Source organism: Terrapene carolina, unplaced genomic scaffold (assembly GCF_002925995.2).
Source record: "Terrapene carolina triunguis isolate 2854851 unplaced genomic scaffold, T_m_triunguis-2.0 Scaffold33356, whole genome shotgun sequence".
NCBI classification, from domain to species: domain Eukaryota; kingdom Metazoa; phylum Chordata; order Testudines; family Emydidae; genus Terrapene; species Terrapene triunguis.
The window spans coordinates 1,275,950-1,298,602 of NW_020697707.1; the positions used below are offsets into that span (position 1 = coordinate 1,275,950).

Consider the following 22,653-nt stretch of genomic DNA (forward strand, 5'->3'; position numbering starts at 1 on the left):
GTAGTAATACCTCGCTCTTAGAGAGCACTTTTCATCCATAGATCTGAAAGCGCTTTACAAAGGAGAAAAGTACTATACCTATTTTACAGATGGGGAAACCGAAGCTCAGAAATAAAGTGATTTGACCAAGATCTCCCAACCACCAGTGGCAGAGCTGGAAAATAAAACCCAAGTCTACTGAGTTCCTGTCCAGTGCTCTAGTCTTAGGCCACACTGCCAAGTGAGACGTTCACAAGGTCTTGCACAACTTCAAACTTTTGCCAGACAAGCCATACATATCATTAATGAAAAATAAAGACATGGATACAGTGCTCTTGGATGTCAGGGATTGCTCATACATAAGAGATTAATGTATTGCAGAATATGCACCTGATACCTTTATGGAGGAGCCCTATTGATCATCCAGATTCTCCAGAGACTCAGGATGATATAGAAGCCCACATGAGAGGCATCAGAACTGAATAAGATATGCACTAGTGCTGATTCACTATGTTCAAGTTGATACGGTCTGGTTGTCCCTTCTACTGTTCAGAGGTCCCACAGGCAACCTGGAACTTCTTTTCAGTGAGAGGGGAACTCTCTGAAGCAGAAGATCTGATCACTTATGGCAATTGTATTGTATTGTAGTTCTTCAGTTCTTACAGGATGACATTGGTAAGGAAGCTTGATGGATGCCAGAGCCTTAAAATGCCGAGAGTGAGTCCAGCCATCTGTGTGCTGGCCCAGCATAGGGCAAGGACTTGAAACAGAAGGTGGAATCACATAGATCTTGAAAAAAGACCAGAAAGATACAGCTGAAAGAATCTCTTTATTTCCTGAGAGGTCTCAGAAGAGAATAACACTAGACCTGGGTAAAGGAGGAGGATGTGTATGTCTGGTAGTCATTAGCTATTTTTTAGATTGTAGAAATTCTGCTTACTAGATCTTACAGGTCATAGAGTAAGTTACAAGTCATATTTCCTCATTTTGGCATTCCAGAAGAGAGAATCGCTGACCATCAAGGGCTTGTCTACGCTTGAAATGCTTCAGCAGCACAGCTGTAGTGTTTCAGTGTAGACACTGTCTGTGCCAAGGGAGGGGTATTCCATCGACCTAGCTGCTAGCTCTTGAGGAGATGGAAGAATTCTTCTGTCAACTTAGCTCTATCTACACTGGGGTTTAGGTCAGCTTAACTATGTTGCTCAGGAGTGTGAATTTTTCACACCCCTGAGTGACGTAGCTGGGTTGACCTAACTTCTTAGCCACCATTTACTAGCTCTGAATTCCAGGCTTTCAGGAGGCATTGTGATTTCAAGCATGTTAATTCCACCCAGCTCCCACCCCATCTAAATCCAAGGGAATGGACTTGCAGAGAGAGAGGTATAAATTCTTAATAGAATTCTACAACAAGAAGCTCCCTCATTAACTGTGCTGAGCTGTAGGGTAACTGTCACATCAATCACCAGAGTAAGCTCAGCTCGGATACTTATGGGGCAACAGATCCGAACAATCCTGCCAATCTTCGAGACAAACGTTTATGCTAAGTGTCTCTGCTTAAAGAATGTGGTGCTTAGGCCATGTCTATATGTGCAGCGCTGCAGCTATACCGATACAGCTATGCCCATGCAGCGCGTCTAGTGAAGACGCTCTATGCTGTTGGCATAATAAAACCACCTCTGGGAGCAGCAGAAGCTGTGTCAGCGGGAGAAGGTCTCCTGCCGACATAGCACTGTGCACATTTATGTTTTTTCACACCCTTAAGTGACATAAATTATGCCAACATAGGCTGTAGTGTAGACAAAGCCTTAGAGATACAAAACTCTAAGATGTCTCAGGTTTCAGTGACTAGATTTCCACCTGAAGCTTACCCAAACTAAAACCAGAAGGACAGAAACTGATAAAACTGGATGAACAAAAATACTGAACAATACTGGCTGTTGCTAGTGGACATAACTGTACCCAGAGATCCTCCTACATGAATGAAATTGATAGGTGATCAGTATAGAAGAAAGTGGCAACATTTTCAATGGGTTCCAAATCTAGTTGTTGGCATATGACTCTAGTAGCAGTGGTACTTGTACCAGAGCTTTAGTAACAGGATTATCTCCTTTCAAGAACAGTCCTAAACAAGTTGAATAAGAGTCTGTTCCTTTTGGGATTTGATTATTCATATTAATCAACTGGACAAGTCCTTCTCAAGCCACAAGATTAGATTTGGGTGTGTGGTGAATCTTTATTGCTAAATATTTTTTTTTACAGATGGTTCTCACACACACAAATATAGTGAGGAGTAAAGATATAAGGGCATGTATGTTTCTTCTTTAGGTCTGTAAGAGGAAGCCAGGCAGAAGGGCTGGGAAGGTTTTAGCCAAAAACTCTGCAGTGAAGTAGGAAGTGTGTCTTTAGGGATAACACTGCCTTATTCTAATAAAGCTCCTTAATATAAGTGTTAGAAGAAAGTTACTTTTTGATCTTTTGGGTCAAATGTCAATGTAATAATCTGACAACCAACCTCATACTGTTATCTGTTCAGTGGCAGAATTTTAATTTACATGCGCATTTCTTTGCAACACTCAGAAAAATAACTAAGTAAAAGGAAAATAAAATGTAAATTTCCCCTATGTCCTTTGGGTCAGTCCAGACAAAGTATTATGTTGTCTTACCGGTAGATGAAGGCAAGAAAATGTCACACTGTTTGTTGTTTTTTACATTCGTCCATTATAGCAAGACTGGTTTTGTCTGAGCAATCCTAGGGTGTGTCTATATAGCAACTAGACACTGTTGGTCTATGTTGGCCCATGCCAGCCAACTCGGGTTCAGGGCTTGGGCTGCGGGGCTGTTTCACTGCAGTGTAGACTTCTGGCCTTGGGCTGGAGCCTGGGCTCTGGGACCCTCCCACCTCCCAGGGGAGAGCTGAGATTCATGTAGGGGTTGCATTAGGCAGTCTTGAAGATGAGGATCGGAAGCTTGGATTTGATGGCATTTGTGCTGAATCTCCTCTTTTATCTCAATACTGTCCCCCCGTTTATGTCAGAACATGGGGTACTATTGCTGGAGTTTTCACTCTGTGGACACAGCTGTGGCATGTAGGGGAGATTTTGATTTTTCCTAACCGCTGATAGGTCCAGATACCCAGGTCTGAGTTAGCTCAACTGAAAAGCTGGGAATTGTCACTCAGTTCCCTCCCTCTTGTTTTTAAATACTTTGATTTTGAAATTTGTTTTATAGATGGCAGCTGTAACAAGCAAGAATTTCTTATATACTTATTTTTTCACTTACATCTTGCTACTTGTGGGAGGAGTTTTGTGTGGACTTCCTTTTTTCTACTACTTTGTCCTGATTAATTTACTGTTCATGTTTTTGTTTAATTATTTGTAGCAAGATCTGTGTACGCAGTGTTACTATTTGGGAAGTTTCTGGAACTGGATTGATAAACTGGAAACAGCCCTTATAGATGGGTCTGACATAAAATTTGTTTGTTTGGGAGGGAGGAAAGGGATTCAGTTGTTAGATGGATATTTATCCACGGTCTGGGAAGACCTACCAAAAATTAGAAGTAATCAAACTAGCATGTAAGGAAACAATTGTTAATGCCGTTGATTTGAGCTTGTTTGATGGCATTTCACAGTTCCTGTAGGACTCCACAATATTTTGCATGTGTCCGTGCTGAAGTGCTGAACTTTAAATGACATCATAGTACTCTGTGAACCCATGAACTCAGTACAGTGAAAGCAATAGGACTAGTTAAGGAGGAGGAAGATTACATTTGGATTTTTCTGAAATTTTTTGAAAATTTGGAATCTGTCCCTTTGTTTACCTCTTATGTCTAAAATCTTTATGTAGTTTCCTAGATATGCAAAATTATTAGGGCCAAAAAAGAGAACTCTGGTTTACTCTTTTACATCACTGCTCTGCAGAATCCTGTTGTTGGAAGAGTTTCATGTCTAACCATAAAGCCACTAACCATTTATAAGCAGTAGTCCAGATCCCTTGAGCACCACATTCTGAACACTAAGGGTATAATTACCCCCTCTGCAGCCTGAATTCCTCTTTAGCCACCTAGTTGAGTAGTCATAGAGCCAAGCTAACCATACATAGTTAGCAAAAATAATTATAAATAATGTACACATAATAGAGGTAGCTTTAGTATTAACTCAAAACATTTAGTTTAATTTTTGTAGTTTTTCCACTATTTATGTCAACTTTTTGCTATTTATGGAGTCACCTTGAACTTTACTCAAAATGGAGGCGATATTTCTCTAGTCCTGCAAAGTTCCACAATGCAGATGAGCATGCAGAGTCCTGCCCTTAGGATGGAAGAATCCCATGCACTGCAACAGACTAGGGACCAAGTGGCTAGGCAGCAGTTCTGCAGAAAAGGACCTAGGGGTTACTGTGGACGAGAAGCTGGATATGAGTCAACAGCGTGCCCTTGTTGCCAAGGAGGCTAACAGCATTTTGGGCTGTATAAGTAGGAGCATTGCCAGCAGGTCGAGGGACATGATCATTCCCCTCTATTTGGCATTGGTGAGGCCTCATCTGGAGTACTGTGTCCAGTTTTGGGCCCCACACTACAAGAAGGATGTGGAAAAATTGGAAAGAGTCCAGCGGAGGACAACAAAAATGATTAGGGGGCTGGAGCACATGGCTTATAAGGAGAGGCTGAGGGAACTGGGATTGTTTAGTCTGCAGAAGAGAAGAATGAGGGGGGATTGATAGCTGCTTTCAACTACCTGAGGGGGGGTTCCAAAGAGGATGGCTCTAGACTGTTCTCAGTGGTAGCAGATGACAGAACAAAGGAGTAATGGTCTCAAGTTGCAGTGGGGGAGGCTTAGGTTGGATATTAGGAAACACTATTTCACTAGGAGGGTGGTGAAGCACTGGAATGGGTTCCCTAGGGAGGTGGTGGAATCGCCTTCCTTAGAGGTTTTTAAGGTCAGGCTTGACAAAGCCCTGGCTGGGATGATTTAGTTGGGGTTGGTCCTGCTTTGAGCAGGGGGTTGGACTAGATGACCTCCTGAGGTCCCTTCCAACCCTGATATTCTATGATTCTCTAAAAACTTGCAAGTGTTTTCAAAGTGCCCAGAGCCTTAAGAAAGGCTCAGGGCTTTCATTCCTAGTGTTTTCTTATTCCAAAAGGAAACTTTGTGGTCTGTTCTGCATCTCTGAATATTGAACAGATTACTTCTGTTTCTGGGCACCATAATCCCTGCTTTCATCTCTCACAATGGATATGGTGAACTTAACCTTCAAAACGCCTACTTCCACATCTCAGAAATGTTAAAGCACACATACCTCAGGTTTGTGGAAGGCAGCAGCCGCTACCAGACAGAGGTACTAACTTTTGGGTTAGAAGCAGCCATGTACTTCGCTGTGGTTGTGTCTCATCAGCATTATCAGGGCCTGCAGGTGGAGAGATCCTGTGATAGTTCCCCTTGTTCCCCATTCTAACCTTCATAGGCGTCACCTTAGATTTCACCAGGCTCTAGCTTGGTTGCTATGAGACAGGTTCCAAGATCTCTTCTAGTCGATGGGTTTAGCCAGATGCAGGGTAGAAGTGAAGTTTTATTTGACACCTAGGCCTGATGGCAGTCTGCGTCTTTGTGACTCTTTCAGAGATGGTTGAATCTGGTGGACCAACCAAATAGTCACGGTTTGGATGTGACAGCATTTCCTCTCCAGCAAGGATAAGTCCCTGTAGTGTATGCTAGCAGTGAATGTTCTGAAAAGGATCTCTTTCTCTTAGCCTCCTATTTAGAGCCCTATGGGAACAGTGTCATGAATTAGAAAAAGACTTTTTGGCAAACAATCCGACTCTTGTTCTGCAATATGTTGCTTCCACAGAGCAACACTGACCCTCCATCTTTACCTCTCCTTAGTAACTATCTGCAAATAAGACTTCATGAAGCAGTCAGGAATAGAAAGACCAGTAGAGGAGGCTCCTTTTTAATGCCATAGGTCTTGAAATATTGGGCTCTAGGGTATGCAAACATCCTATAGCTGCTAATTGTTGTTCAAAAATGGTTCAGTGGCTGTGGGGTTAGGTGTGTGATTCCTGCAGTGAGGCTCTATGCATGTGCTAATTTGGAGAACAAGAGTTCCTATTGATAACATCTTTTGAATTATTCTAAACCAGCGCTCTGTCTAGCCCCATATCCTGTCTGACAGAGGCCAATACAGGAAGTTTCAGAAGATGCAAGAAACTCTGTATGTGCCCACAGGGAAATTCGTTCTTAACCCCCATCATTTTGAGGTTGGCTTATGTCCTGGAGCATGAAGATTTATATTTTTTCCAAAACTTGTTCAGTTTTTCAATCCTTTATTATTTAGAACTGTATATTCTTTATCCATATAAATGGCCAATCATTTTTTGACTATCAACAAGCCCAAGGAGGAAGAATGATGGAAAAGAGTTGAATCTACGTGCTCAGAAAAAATACCTCTTTTAAGCCTGCAAGTAAATAACAAGTTTTATTTGTTTTGTAGTCATCGTAGTGAAGAAGGGGCGAGTTGATTTTTTTTTTTTTTTTTTTTAGTAGAGGTGGTTAAATTTTCATGGCAGGTTTGCAAGGGTGCATTTTAACATAGCTGTTTGTTCAAGAGTCGAACTATATAAATTCTACAGGTGTAGGTGCTTGAAAAGGAAACTAGAACATAGCAGCTTTCAAGTGTTATTTGCTTTGGTAAATAGACCAAGTGTGAGCTTTGTCTGGACTAGGCTTTTTCTCTCTACAATTTCCCATTGTTGCTAATGTTGGTTCATTCCCAACAGTGGTAGAAGGAGTGCCATTGTAGACAACACACATTTAAATACTGTTTTGTATAGATTTGCAGTGACCAAGGTAACCTCCTGGAGATCTGCCTACCCCAACATTTCTACTATAATGAACTTATATCAGGGGAAATGATTGGGGTGTGAAGTTGGGGGGGGGGGGGCAAATTAGGGTAGAAAGTGGCACACGAGGCACTTGCAGTTAGTGGATGCTAATGTTTTGTTGTATTTGATAGCATGAAATTAGCATAATCCATTTATTTCTTTGAGTGTTTAATTCGTTGAACATCTTTATAAATATCAATGTTTCCTTACGTTTTCAGACATATAACCAAGTGCCTGAGTTAAAATGTCACTTGACCAAAGGACTAATTTAAGAGAGTTGACTGTACCATACATATTTTAACTCTAGTGTATCTAGTAACGCTTCTTTGTGAGTGAAGTCTTACCCACTGCTTTTCTTTTCCAGATTTGTACTATGGTGGAGAAGCTTTCTCTGTAGAGCAGCCACAGTCTTTTACTTGTCCTTATTGTGGAAAAATGGGTTATACGGAAACATCTCTTCAAGAACATGTTACTTCCGAGCATGCAGAAACATCAACAGAAGTGGTAAGCAGAATCACTATTGCTTTTGAATTATGGTGAAAACATGAGAAATTAAAGCTCTACTATGTCATTCATTTTAGTTTGTGTATCTGTTCTAAAAATGGTGGGTGGGTAGGTGTGTACACAAACACTTGAGAGATTAGAATGTTTGTCATATTTTAAAAACAATTGGAGTGAAGTGTTCTTGTAAGTGATTTTACTAAGTCACATATATGCAACATGATCAAGTCACTATTGCTGTTGGAGCCTTTAACTGTTGCATTACCTGACTTTTTATTTTATTTTAACCAGCCAGCTTTAATGTTGCATTAACATAGTTTTGAGTGTTTAATTTCTACATCGCTTATTTCTTTCTAAATATGAAAGGGGCAGAGAAAAAGTCCTTTAAAAATAATGTTAATATTTATATTATATTAATTCAATCTAAAGTTGAGGAGAATTGGGTAATTGAGCAGTGAGCAACCTTTGATGTTATATTGGTTGGATACAGTTTTCTATCAAATTTACATTATGCCACCTGTATCTTGGCAATAGAAAAGATGAACTTAACTCTTTTAAAATGAAAGCTTAGAAATTGCTGAATATTGTACAATGCAGAAAAACTCAGGAGAGAGCCTAATATCATGGAATTCACTTTTTGTGCCCACAATTCTCATTCCTAATGTTGACTGTTTTGGGGGGAGAGTTTTTGATGCTTATTATGGGACATTTAGAACCTGCTGCATGCTAATTGTCCCAACAGCACTTCTCTCAGCCCAGCCACCAAATCAGCACACTGTCCATATTCTGTAGACTGGAGTAACTGTATGGTTTTTATTGTGTGGAATTGGGAAGTGGGCAAGGGTTTGCACCTGACTTGTAACAGCCTATTTTAAACTACTTTTTCTCTTTTCAATGAATCTGGCATTGTTTGTAGAAATACTTCAAAAAGTTGTTCAGTTAATACTTATTAAAAGTTATCCGACACGTTCTTCTGGCTGTTAAAATGGATAGCACAATTCCATGGAAGGGACCTCAGTAGGTCATCTAGTGCAATCCCTGCACTCAAGACCATTCCTGACAGGTATTTGTCTAACCTGTTCTTTTCCAGTGTCAAGTCAGTCTGGCACATTTTGGATTTCTAACTCCAGAATCATCTAGGGCATTATCACAACATCCTTTCTTTTCTGAAAGTCCAGGCATTACCAGAAAAAGGTTATACCACCTAATGACTGCTCTTGAGATTGCTATATATATGCACAGAGTCTTAAAGTGCTTCATTTGTACAAAGATAGGGCTAATGGGTAACCCACTACACTGTTTTAAAAAAACAAACCTGCAGCAATGAGTCTCAAAGCCCAGGTCACCTGACTCACTCGTGCTATGGGACTGAAAATAGCAGTGTAGATGTTTCTATGCAAGCTGGAGCCCAGACTCTGAGACCCACCCTCCTTGTTGGTTTTCAGAGCCAAGACTTCAGCCCAAGCGGGAACATCTACACTGCTAATTTTAGCCCTGTAGTGTGAGCCATGTGAGTCTAAGTCAGTTGACCTGGGCTCTGAGACTTGCTGCTGAGGTTTTGTGGGGCTGTTTTTTTTTTTTTTTCCTTCCCAGTGTAGATGTAGCCAGTGTGGCCTTCCCATCAAGGAAGGATAGCTGGATCCTGCTGAGGAACTTTGGATTTGACTATCACTTGTTCAGTGGTCCATAAAATTAAAATGCTATGGTATCTTGGTCCTGTAAGATGGGTTTTGCTTTTTCTCTATTATTGATCACTTGATTTCCTTGTGATTTCAATAGTAGTAATCAGTTCACAGCAGCTAGGGGCTGGTCTGTACTACAGAGTTAGGTCGGCTTAACTACATCGCTCAGGACTGTGAAGCCCTGGTGTATACACTGCTAGGTCAAGGGAAGAATTCTATGATCAACCTAGCTACCACTCAGAGAGGTGGATTTACTACTAACCGCTGCAACTGTGCCAGTCTAGCATTTCTAGTGTAGGCCTACCCTGTGGTATTCAACTGCGCATTATACAATAGAGTTGTAGATATTTCTGTCTCTGAAACTTTTTCTGAACATGGGAAATAGCCCGCTTTACTATGTCTAGGAAGGCTTGGATCTGTTCAAGAACAGTTTGCAATCTGTCTTTGATGCCTTATAAATGCTTTGTTCTTGACCTTTATTGTGATGGTCTGAAACTAATGACTATACACCTCAGCTATTTAGGAACTGATGAGCTCTAGATTACTTTTGTCTTAGAAAAGTCCACAGCTCTTCACTACCTGATTTAAACAAAAATACCTACTAGACAATTTCTGCAACACAGTTCTTAAGCTATTCTAGATTAAGTTCTCCCAGGAATCAAACAGTTCATGTATGGATGATTTTTATGCTTCAGGAATATGAGGGACATTGAGTGAATGTATTTGTTGCTCAGTTTTATCTTTGTATGCTATTGGTTGATATAAAAATATGAAAGCTTGAAACGGATTGCATCAGACCTAATGTATGATAGGGAAATGACTCATCATTTCAGATTTCTTCATCTCTTCTGACTCCTTTATTTTATTTTTTCACATTTCAAAGAAGAATGTAACACATGGATTTGAGAGTTAGAATGAGGGTGTTGATTCTGTTTAGACCTAGGCCTGGTCTACACTATGAGTTTAGGTTGAATTTAGCAGCGTTAAATCGAATTAACCCGCACCCGTCCACACAATGAAGCCATTTACTTCGACATAAAGGGCTCTTAAAATCGATTTCTGTACTCCTTCCCAACGAGGGGAGTAGCACCGAAATCGACATTGCCATTTCGAATTAGGCTTAGTGTGGCCGCAATTCAACGGTATTGGCCTCCAGGAGCTATCCCACAGTGCACCATTGTGACCGCTCTGGACAGCAATCTGAACTCGGATGCACTGGCCAGGTAGACAGGAAAAGCCCCGCGAACTTTTAAATTTCATTTCCTGTTTGCCCAGCGTGGAGCGCTGATCAGCACAGGTGACCATGCAGAGCTCATCAGCACAGCCAGAATCAAAAAAGAGCTCCAGCATGGACCGTACGGGAGATGCTGAATCTGATCTCTGTATGGGGAGATGAATCTGTTCTATCAGAACTCCATTCCAAAAGACAAAATGCCAAAACATTTGAAAAAATCTCCAAGGCCATGATGGACAGAGGCCACAACAGGGACTCAACACAGTGCTGCGTGAAACTTAAGGAGCTGAAACAAGCGTACCAGAAAGCCAAAGAATCAAATGGATGCTCACGGAGGGAGGGGCGACTGACGACTATAGCTATCCCACAGTTCCCTCACTCTCCGAAAACCATTTGAATTCTGGGTTGAGCTCCCAATGCCTAAAGGGTCAAAAACATTGTCGCGGGTGGTTCAGGGTATATGTCGTCAGCCCCTCCCCCCCTCCACCGTGAAACCTCGGTGAGGTCGGTCAGGGGTGCCTGGCCAGACATGGGTGCTCCTGGCTGGCCTTGGTGAGGTTGGTCGGGGGCGCTTGGACAAAAATGGGAATGACTCCAGGTCATTCTCTTCTTTAAGCTTTGTGTAATGGAGATTCAGTCCTGCCTGGAATATCATGCCAGCTGGAGGCTTCTGCCTCAGGCTGCTCTTCCAGTCGGCAGCGCCACACGGTCGCACCTACCCCAGCCTACCCCTTGCTCACAATCAGATACTTAGACCTCTACATTTTGCTGCAAATAAAAAAATAAAGCTGCCGTTTAGAACTGTCCTCCAACATACATATCCTGGGACATTTTGTATTTTACCAGTGTCAACCAAAGGCCCACACACAAATGGAGTTTCAGTCCTGCCTTTGCTTCTATCCTAGTGCTTATCACAGATTCCCATTTTCAGCTATAGGCTGAGCAAGTGCAGAATGGTGGTTCACTCGACTTCGCTGTAAGCCAACTGCCCTCCCCTCCCCCCTTTGATCTCTGCTTGCAGAGGCAATAAAGTCCGTGTTGTTTCAAATTCATGATTTCTTTATTACTTCATCACACAAATGGGGGGATAACTGCCAAGGTAGCCCAGGAGGGGTGGGGGAGGAGGGAAGCAACGGTTGGGGTTGTTGTAGGGGCACCCCCTAGAATGGCATGCAGCTCATCATTTCTGCGGGATGTCTGGGGCTCTGACCCGGAGCCTCCGTTTGCCTCTCTGGTTCTTTAGTAGGCTTGCCTGATATTCTAGGCAGGACTGACTCTCCATTAGACAAAACTTAAAGAAGAGAATGATCTGGGAAGTCCTTCCCATTTTTGTCCAGGTGCCCTTGACCGACCTCACCGAGGCCGGCCAGGAGCACCCATGACAGCAGCAGACGGTACAGTATGACTGGTAACCGTCTTTGCCAACTTGCAAAGGCAAGGGGATGCTGCTGTGTAGCGCTGCAGTACTGCGTCTGTCAGCAGCATCCAATAGACATACGGTGACAGTGAAAAAAGGCTCCATGGTTGCCGTGCTATGGCGTCTGCCCGGGCAATCCAGGGAAAAGGGCGCGAAATGATTGTCTGCCGTTGCTTTCACGGAGGGAGGATTGACTGATGACATTTACCCATAACCAGCTGCGACAAATTTTTGGCCCCATCAGGCATTGGGAGCTCAACCCATAATTCCAATGGGCAGGGGAGACTGCGGGAACTATGGGATAGCTCTGGGATAGCTACCCACAGTGCAACACTCCGGAAGTTGACGGTAGCCTCGGTACATGGACGCACACCGCCGAATGAATGTGCTTAGTGTGGCCTCATGCACTCGTCTTTATACAATCTGCCAAAAATCGAATTCTGTAAAATCAGAGTAATCCCATAGTGTAGACATACCCCTAGACACTGGTATCAAGTGCGGGTGCACATCACTTTCTTCTTCCTGCTCCCCCCTTCCCCCCCCCCCCCCCCCCCCCCCCCGGGGCAGGTCTCTTTTAGATAATTTCAGGTTTACTTTAATTGCTACATTTAAATAAAGTGATTGCAATAAAACCCCTAAATTTAGATGTGTTTTTGTCATTGGTGTGGTGATGTAATTCTGATTCATGCCACTTGATGTCAGTGAAACTTTGCAGATACAGACTATTGTGTGAGTCTGAGTTTCTCCAATTGGCACATTTTGGTCTGCAGCTATGTTTAAAAATGTCTTTTTTCATTTGCACTTGAGGCCAAAGTTCGTAGTATTGAGCACCTGCCTCTCTGTGGGAGTTGTGGTGCTCTACCTGTCTGAAAAGGGAACCCTTGTTCTTTATTTGCAGATCAGTCTCCAGTATTCTTATATCCATATCTTTGTTCCTAGCTTGTGGTGTTGAAGGATATTTTCATCCACAGTACTTTATTCATAGCACCCATGCACATTTGCATGATGTGTTAGTAAAGAGCTGAATTTAGCATTGGTTATAAAGTCTCTTAATTGTAGGTACATATAAAACTGTTTCAATATTGTAGTGTTGCTGAAGTTGAGCAAAGAATATAAGCACGTGACTGAGGAGAGAGTCATTCAGGTTTATAACGGCTTTGAGCCCATGTTTTGAAACAATTATCCTTGCTTAGATACTGACATTAAGCAAGTACTTACAGTAGCAGTGGTAATCAAAATATGCTTGTATATATAAAAGCTTTCTGACTTTCAGCCAGATTTGCAGGGCTAATTGGATTGTTTTTACCTGTATCTGGTAATTCTTCTTTTAGGCAGCAGGTTAAAGAACTCAGTTCAACAGAATAAATCTGATCCTATTCAAACGTTGCCATGTTAATGTGTATGACTGGCTAGAATGAAGTTTTTGCCTTTCCTTATATGTAGTGGAAGATTCCAGTTCAGAAGGGCAACACCCCCCCAATTTCTTTGGACATTTGTAGTATTGTAATAATTGGTGGTATTACCCCTTGATATTTAAACTTAGTAGCGAGGCTGGCTGGAAAACAAGAATTCTGTTTCATGAAAAATGTTCAGAGTTTCAGAATTTGTTTTCATTCCAATGTGGAACAAAACCAACATCTTTCAAGTTGTTTCCTTTCTTTTCCCTCCCTCCCCCCCCCCCCAAAACAAAAATGACCCACCTGCCCCAACTGGAATAGCCAATGGTCAGAGTGCTCACCAGGGATGTGAGAGACCTAGGTTCAAGTCCCCTTCTCTGCCTGATTCAGAGCAAGGACATGAACCTGGATCTCCCACATCCCAGTTGAGTGCCCAAAGCACCAGGCTATTAGCTATTCCGGGCTCTCTCTCTCACCAAAAATTCCATCCTGGATCTTCCCAACAAGACCTTTGGCAAAGCTGATGCATTTTGATGAATCAGCATTTTCTGACCCCCACCCCCAAAAAAAAAAATTATTGAAAAATTCTTGACCTGTTATGTTTATTATGTGCTCAGTGTACTTGAAAAATATATGGTAGTTTCAAAATTTAGACGGCACAGCTTCCCAAAAATAAGGAACAGATTTCATACCTGTGGTACAAAGTTTTGGTGAGAAGTTAAATCTATTAGTGGTTGCCAATTTTAATTTCTTCAATAGATAAAGACAATCGAAGTGCAGTGGTCAGGAATTGAATGGCTAGTGCATATACTAAAGGGCAGGCTTGTTTGGTCCCTCTTGCAAGTTCAAAGGACTCTGACTGGTACGTTAACCATTATTGTTGCTGTTGGATTTTCATAAAATAGACTGGTCCATGTGTAAAGACAAGTTCTGACTGGAGCTCAAGGGTTGCACATAACCTGATTTATTAGGTTGCTCATGGTGTGAAACCTCTGCCTTGGTAGATAAGCTCTCACTTGACTGAATCTAGAGTGGCCCCTGTGAAATCTGTTGTCTGCATCAGAGAGAGGACAGACTTTTCCAAGTTCACTCTTATTCCTAGGGAAGACAGTAGTTGAAGTATTGATGAGGTCAGCTTGTAGGCTTCCAGGTGTGTCATGGCAGCAAGAAGCAGGTCATCAAGGTAGGGGAAAACAGTGAAGCCATTCCATCTGAAATGAGCTCCTGCTATCAGAAAGACTTTGGTAAAGGCTCTGGGTACAGTAGCAAGGCTAAATGGGTGCGCCCTGCATTGAAAGTGGATGGGGCCCATCACAGAGCTGAGAAAATGCCTTTGGGTGGAGTAAATATAAAGTAAACGTCCTTCATCTAAAAATCAAAAAAGAGTCCTACAAAAAGTGGAAACTAGGTCAAATTACAATGGATGAATATAAACAAATAACACAAGTATGTAGGGACAAAATTAGAAAGGCCAAGGGTATGTCTACACTACGGGATTAATCCGAATTTTTTGCCTCTTAATATTGAGTGCCTGTGGCTTTGCTGCTAGAGATCACAGACGCAGGTCCAGGCAACAGAATTCGGCTTGCATGCGGCCATGGTAAGCCATTGTCTTTCGGCTTCTGCGCCCTCCTTTCCCACATACCAAGCAAAGCCTGTTGAGTGCTGCGGTTTTCCCGTTAACCTTCAGCAGCAGAAAACAAACTACCCCCCCCCCATCCAATTCTCTGGATGATCACTTTATCCCTTCCCCCACCACGTGGCTGGTATCAGGGAAGATCCCTGCTAGCCAAATGGGAAAAGCCCAGGGCCAATTCTCCCCCCCCCCCCCCCCCCCCCCCCCCCCCGCGCTAGGCTAACTGCAGGGAAGGATTTCTTTTCAGCCACAGGCAAACAGCCCAGTAGGAACGGCCATCTCTGTCCCCTTAATTAAATTCCCGTATTTCAACCAGGTTACCATGAGCGATATCACTCTCCTGAGGATTACACAGCGAGATAAAGAAGGGATGTTGCTTGAATGCCAGCAAACACTGGGACCATACGCTGCCAGGCTTTGTCATGCAATGATACCAAATTACTTGCTACTAGCATGGCGTGGTCAAGTGTCCCACCATGGAGGACGGAATAAGGCTGCACTGCCCAGAAACCTTGTGGAAAGGCTTTTGGAGTACCTCCAGGAGAGCTTCATGGAGATGTCCCTGGAGGATTTCCGCTCCATCCCCAGACACGTTAACAGACTTTTCCAGTAGCTGTACTGGCCGCGAATGCATCCCAAGTCCTCAGGGCAAAGTAATCATTAAAAAACGCTTGCTTTTAAAACAAGTTTTATATTTTAAAAGGTAAACTCACCTGAGGTCCCTTCCATGGGATCATGGTCTTGGATACTGGCTTGGGAGGGTACTTCAGTCAGGTTGAGAAAAAGATCCTGGCTGTTGGGGAGAACGGAGTGCCGTGTGCTCTCCGCAAGCTCGTCTTCCTCCTCATCCCCGTCCGCAGAATCCTCAGGTGTGGCTGATGAGATTACCCCCGCCTCGGAATCCACGGTCAGAGGTGGGGTAGTGGTGGCGGCCCCCCTAGAATTGCACGCAGCTCAGCGTAGAAGTGGCATGTTCGCGGCTCTGACCCGGAGCGACCGTTTGCCTCCTTTGTTTTTTGATAGGCTTGTCTGAGCTCCTTGACTTTCACGCGGCACTGATCTGAGTCCCTATTGTGGCCTCTCTCCATCATGCCCTTGGAGATTTTTTTCAAAAGTTTTGGCATTTCGTCTTTTCGAACGAAGTTCTGCTAGCACTGAATCCTCTCCCCATATAGCGATCAGATCCAGTACCTCCCGTACGGTCCATGCTGGTGCTCTTTTTTGATTATCGGCCTGCATGGTTACCTGGGCTCTCCACGCTGGGCAAACAGGAAATAAAATTCAAATGTTCGCGGGGCTTTTCCTGTCTACCTGGCCAGTGCATCCGAGTTCAGATTGCTGTCCAGAGTGGTCACAATGGTGCACTGTGGGATAGCTCCTGGAGGTCAATACCATCGAATTGCGGCTGCACTAACCCTAATTCGAAATGGCAATATCGATTTCGGCGCTACTCCGCTCGTCGGGGAGGAGTACAGAAATTGATTTTAAGAGCCCTTTATTTCGAAATAAATGGCTTCGTTGTGTGGACGGGTGCAGGGTTAATTCGATTTAACACTGCTAAATTCGAATTAAACTCATAGTGTAGACCAGGCCCAAGGCACAAAAGGAGATCAAACTAGCTAGAGACATAAAGGGTAACAAGAAAACATTCTATGAATACATTAGAAGCAAGAGGAAGACCAAGGACAGGATAGGCCCATTACTCAATGAGGTGGGGGAAGACAATAACAGAAAATGTGGAAATGGCAGAGGTGCTTAATGACTTCTTTGTTTCGGTTTTCACCAAGAAGGTTGGCGCTGATTGGACATCTAACATAGTGAATGCCAGTGAAAATGAGGTAGGATCAGAGGCTAAAATAGGGAAAGAACAAGTTAAAAATTACTTGAACAAGTTAGATGTCTTCAAGTCACCAGTGCCAGATGAAATGCATCCTAGAATACTCAAGGAGCTGACTGAGGAGATATCTGAGCCATATCTTTGAAAAGTCATGGAAGACTGGAGAGATTCCAGAAGACTGGAAAAGGGCAAATATAGTGCCAATCTATAAAAAGAGAAATAAGGACAACCCAGGGAATTACAGACCAGTCAGCTTAACTTCTGTACCCGGAAAGATAATGGAGTAAATAATTAAGCAATCAATTTGCAAACATCTAGAAGATAATGAGGTGATAAGTAACAGCATGGATTTGTCAAGAATAAATTGTGTCAAATCAACCTGATAGCTCTCTTTGACAGGGTAACAAGCCTTGTGGATGGGGGGAAGCGGTAGACGTGGTATATCTTGACTTTAGTAAGGCTTTTGATACTGTCTCACATGACCTTCTCATAAACAAACTAGGGAAATGCAACCTAAATGGAGCTACTATAAGGTGGGTGCAAAACTGGTTGGAAAAACGTTCCCAGAGAGTAGTTATCAGTGGTTCACAGTCATGTTGGAAGGGCATAACAAGTGGGGTCCCGTAGGGATCAGTTCTGGGTCCGGTTCTGTTCAATATCTTCATCAATGATTTTGGGGTTGCAAGTGCTTTGGAGGATAGGATTAAATTCAAAATAGGTTTAGGTTGGACATTAAGAAAAACTTCCTAATTGTCAGGGTGGTTAAGCACTGGAATAAATTGCCTAGGGACTTTGTGGAATCTCCATCATTGGAGATTTTTAAGAGCAGGTTAGACAAACACCTGTCAGGGATGGTTTAGTTATTACTTAGTCCTGCCATGAGTGCAGGGGACTGGACTAGATGACCTCTCGAGGTCCCTTCCAGTCCTATGATTCATATTGAGAGCTATAAACCATGTGTCTTTCTCCAGGGATGGGATTATTGAAGTGTGACCATGCAAAATCTCATCTTGCAAATAAAGTGGTTGAGAGTGTGGAGATCAAGGATAGGTCTCTAACTTCCCATCTTCTTGAGGACTAGGACGTATGTAGAGTAAAAACCTTTCCCTTGGGGTTGAAGATGTACGTGCTCCATTGCGCGTTGCTGGAAGAGTTCCAGGGGATTCCTGCTCTTTAGCTATCCTGTTATCCTGCCCTCCACCCCACCTTCATTACTTCACTGCAACGGTGGAAAAAAATTTGGGACGGGGGGAGTCTAGAGTAGATAGTTTGAAGATCCTTGGACTCTCTAAATGTTGTTATGGGAGGCAGCCTGTTCAGATGCTATCCAACAGTGATATGTTACAAATATTCCCTTTTGGAGTAGTTTTATTCTCACTCTTCCTATAGAATGAATGGGAGAGAGTGCCTCTGGCTTTCAAGAGCAAAGAATGAACAAGATGATGTCGCCATGTTTGGTGCATGTGAGCTGTTAGCAACATGTGTAAACAAACCCTCTCTATCTGCATAGAAATTAGCATATGAAAACAAATTGTAAAACCAGAGAGTTACAAATCTGATTTGAAAATAAATTTCGCGTTGGGTTTCTAGGGTGTTACTAAAAACATAACTTAGGGGTAGTCTACGCTGGCAACGCTAAAGTGCTGCCGCAGCAGCGCTTTAACGTGGCTTGTTAGTCGCGGCAGAGCTCTGGGAGAGAACTCTCCCAGCACTCTAAAAAACCCACCTCCACGAGGGGCGTAGCTCCCAGCGCTGGGGCACTGCTTACACTGGCGCTTTACAGCACTGAAACTTGCTGTGCTCAGGGGGGTGTTTTTTCACACCCCTGAGCGAGAAAATTGCAGTGCCGTAAAGTGCCAGTGTAGACAAGCCCTAAGAGGGGAACACGATGTTGTTGGGGTTTTTATTTATTTATTTATTTAATTTATTTTTAAACTAGTTAAGCTAATAGTGCTTCTTGAACACTCTTTTTTTTTTTTTTAAACTACTTTTTACCTGTGGCTACATATATGCAGCATTAGAATTTGTTTATTAAAGCATAATAGTTTCTTATTGTTAAGAGATCAGCCAAGAATGATGAATGCATGTTGCTGTTTTGTGAAGTTGTTAAACTCGTTTTTCTGACTTTGTCATTTCAGATTTGTCCAATATGTGCAGCGTTACCTGGAGGGGATCCTAATCATGTCACAGATGACTTTGCAGCACATCTTACACTGGAACACAGAGCTCCTAGAGATTTAATATCCTTTCTCAAGTCAAGTAAAAAGGCGGGATTGTATTGCATATAATATTAACTACTTGTTTTGATTTTACAAGCAAGGTGTGGCATTTTAATTCCACTAGCCTCTCAGAACTGCCACTTAGTTTAGTTGTTGGAAAACCAGGATATGAAAGAGCTACAATAGAATTAAATGTACTACCAATAAAAAAACGAAGTTGCTAGTGTTTTTGAAAACCAACAAATAGATGTAAATAAAATTGCCTGCTGACAGTATCTGTCTAAAGCAGCGGTTTTCAACCTTTTTTCATTTGCGGAGCCCTAAAAAATTTCAAATGGAGGTGCAGACCCCTTTGGAAATCTTAGACATAGTCTGCGGACCCCCAGGGTCAGCGGACCCCATGTTGAAAACCACTGGTCCAAAGCAGTAATATAAATGCACCAGTACATTGCAAATAATTACACACCAAACATGATGAATCAGTTTATACCATAAACAATTTTTTGAGGGGTTGAGAGGTGGCTGTGGGTTGATTTTGATGAGTGACTTTTAAAAATTTTACTTCAGCTATATATTGCCATTTTTAATGGGATACTTTCATGCTTTTTGATGGCATTTTTATGATAATTAGAGAAGTTAACAGGAGATTCCTTGTAACTTTGGGCTGATTTTTCATTAGCTGGGGTATAGATTGTAGGGATTTATCCTGTTTTTCTGCTGACTGAAGAGCTGAAACGGCTCTCATAGAATCATAGAATATTAGGGTTGGAAGGGACCTCAGGAGGTCATCTAGTCCAATCCCCTGCTCAAAGCAGGACCAATCCCCAGACAGATTTTTACCCCAGTTCCCTAAATGGCCCCCTCAAGGATTGAACTCGCAACCCTGGGTTTAGCAGGCCAATGCTCAAACCACTGAGCTATCCCTCCCCGCCCTCTCAATACGTACTGCTCTGTAGAAACATATTTCCATTTATTTTCTTTTGCGTCAATTAATGTGATAATTTTGTTCTAATTTAATTTTTTTGCTGGGCAACTTCCTACAGCATATTGAGAGTTCATTATAATTACTCTATACAGTGAAATACACATAGAATAGTTGCTGATAATAGGATTAAAGCATTTATAATTATCATAAAATGTTTCTATATCTCTAAAAGAAATTTTAATAATCATGTTTTAATTGAAAGAGTGAATTTACGTCACTTATCCATTTTTTCAGGTTAGGTATTCTTTCAAAAAACCATCAAAAGTTTCTCATTCTGGAGGAGAGTAGATAGTGTTTGAGGTAATAGTTGCAATTCTATTGTGATTTTATTTGATTGCCTATAGTGTTAGCATTTAAATGGTCCCAATTACACATTGAAGTTAACTTCTTATTGTGGTGAATGAGGTGTTGAATTAGAATGTACACCTTTGGTATTCTTCTTGCCCTCCCCTCAGGTATCTCCCCCCCAAGCTGTTCTAAAGAGTATTTGAGGCTGCCTCACATATTGATGAAACTGTTCGCTAATTTTCAATTAAAGAGTATTTATTACCAGCAGTGAAGAAGAGCCAGAAAAATCAGAGCTTGCTTTTAAGATAGTAAGTTAAGGTTGCAGTGCTAACCTTTACAAAATGAATATTTTGGTTTCTAAACTAGGCATAGTCCATATCTGATATGGAAGGTGTTAGACATTAAGAAAATTAAAGATGGAAGCTCACACTGCCTTATGATGCACTTACAAACACAACAGCTTGGGGGGCATTGTGCAGGCGTACTGGAGCCATTGGGTTTCCTTTCCTTATTGCTCAGTAACTAAGGGCTTGGGGGAGAGGGTCATTGAGGAGAAACATCTATTTCTTCAAGCAGTCAGCAGTGGAAAAGAGGGAGGAGAGCTATCAAAGTCAAAGAGCTATTAAAACACTGCTGTGTGATGTCCTGATATTACTTTGCTGCACTTGTATCGAAGCATGAGCTCTTAACACCTGTGGACTCTGGGAGAGTTAAGATCCAGATCTGAGCTTTAGAGTATTATCAGTTTACATCTAAGACTAATTCCCAAAATATTGAGCCTTTTGTCACCAAAAGGCAAGCGTGTGAAATCCATGGCTCCTGTTTGCACTCGGAATCCCTTAGTGGACACCTACATCATTTGGAAGATCTTTAGTATAGGGCTGTGATTAAAATAGACTAGGAAGCCTTTGCATGTAGTGGTGTTGTAGCTGTGTTGGTCCCAGGATATTAGAGAGACAAGGTGGGTGAGGTAATATCTTTTATTGGACTAACTTCTGTTGGTGAGGGAGACAAACTTTCAAGCTTACACTGAGTGTCTACACTAGAAACTTAAGTCGACCTAATATAGGTAATTACTGCCGTGGTTCATGTCCACACTACCCTCCTTCTGTTAGTGGTGTGCATCCTCACCAGGAGCACTTCCACCTACTTAAGAGGGGTAGTATGGGGGGCTGAGTGCACGGGCTCTCCACTCCAAACGCAGCTCCGTGCCAGGAGCCCGATTGCCTCCACCCCACAGGCTCTTGGCTCACCACTCCCTGCCGCAGCCAGGAAGTTTCTTGGATCAATGTTCGGTACTCAATATTCAGAACTTGGGGATTGTAACTACCCACGCATCTGTTGAGTACTGAATACAGCCAAACAAGCAACAGAGGTTCTTAAATTATCTAGAAAACACCTTTATGATATAGCAAACAAGAAGTCTCAGGGAGGATTCTCTGCAGACAAGGAGGAACCGATAGTGAATATGAGAATAATAGTGACGCTTGGTGCAAATAACTCTAGAAGTCTTGAGTTCCATGTACTATGGCACTACAGGCTCTGGTTGCATAATTAAGATTGAGTTGTTTTATACTTGGCAAAGATGTTGAATACCTGTATGAAGAATAGTGTGTCATCCCCAAGCCCATTCTGCTGGTAAAGCTCTCGCATTTAACACTCTATCAAACAATTTGGTATTTTCTTAACTGTTTGGTTACGATGAGTCCAGCGGTGTTCGGCATGTGCGTAGAATGTTTCACCCAGGCCGGGGTTTGGGAGGCCCTCGCGCACGTAGATCAAACATGCACTTTACTAGCAGTTCCACTGGTGGGCTTTCATCTTCGCAGAGTTCATATTCTCCAAGCAATAGGGAAGCTATGGATCCTATAGCTGGTAAGAGTCATAATTCCTTATTTTCCCTTTAGAGTTTCTCTCCACATGTAGTGACAAAATCCAAGAGAATGGTTGCTCTGCTTGTCCATATTTAGTGTGTTTGCGCGCTCACGCGCACACTAGGACCTTCTCTCCCTTCCCCCAAATGAGAAGATTTTATTGATAGCAATGTGCCTTCTTCCAAGGTAAAGTTGAAAGTTAAAAACAGATTGTCATATGAGGTGATGCTTCCAAATCTATGAGTCTTAAAAAGTAGTTTACTAAAAGTTCAGTAACAAGCCCCTGGTTGAGTTGTATAGAAGGATTGAACCCAGGATCTCTGAATCTAAAAACTCCGGTCCTTTAAATTCCAAAGGTCTCTGGTCCAGTCCCCTCAGACAGCCTACCTGCATGCATTGTTATATATTTTAAAAGTGAACAGTGTTTTCAAAATCCATTATCTACCTCAATGCTTCTAATTTGTATTTGTCACGTGTATAGAATTACTCATGGGGAAGATTAGGTACTGTATCTGAATCCTTACTCCACACAAAAATGCTATACTTCAGCGTTAATCAAGATTAAATGAGCTACATTTTGATATTATTGATAAACATTACGAAACGTCGTCTGTTTGCATTCAGACTGAATGGCAGACTAACGCTTCCCACAAGCTTTTTGAATGCACATAGGTTCTATCATAACATATGGGCAGTATTTTTTTTACACTGTTTATTTTTGAAAATA

At 42.3% G+C, this 22,653-nt stretch overlaps 1 protein-coding gene across 1 annotated transcript in view; it reads left to right on the forward strand.

Annotated features, from left to right (window-relative positions):
* The window catches only part of LOC112114287 (E3 ubiquitin-protein ligase KCMF1), a 71,592-nt gene that overhangs the window by 39,456 nt on the left and 9,483 nt on the right, over positions 1–22,653 (forward strand). Inside the window, exons 3-5 of the mRNA XM_024210934.2 lie at positions 7,221–7,360; positions 18,699–18,800; positions 21,753–21,927. Coding sequence (XP_024066702.1) covers positions 7,221–7,360; positions 18,699–18,800; positions 21,753–21,927 — 417 coding nt within the window. The remainder of the gene's footprint in view (positions 1–7,220; positions 7,361–18,698; positions 18,801–21,752; positions 21,928–22,653) is intronic.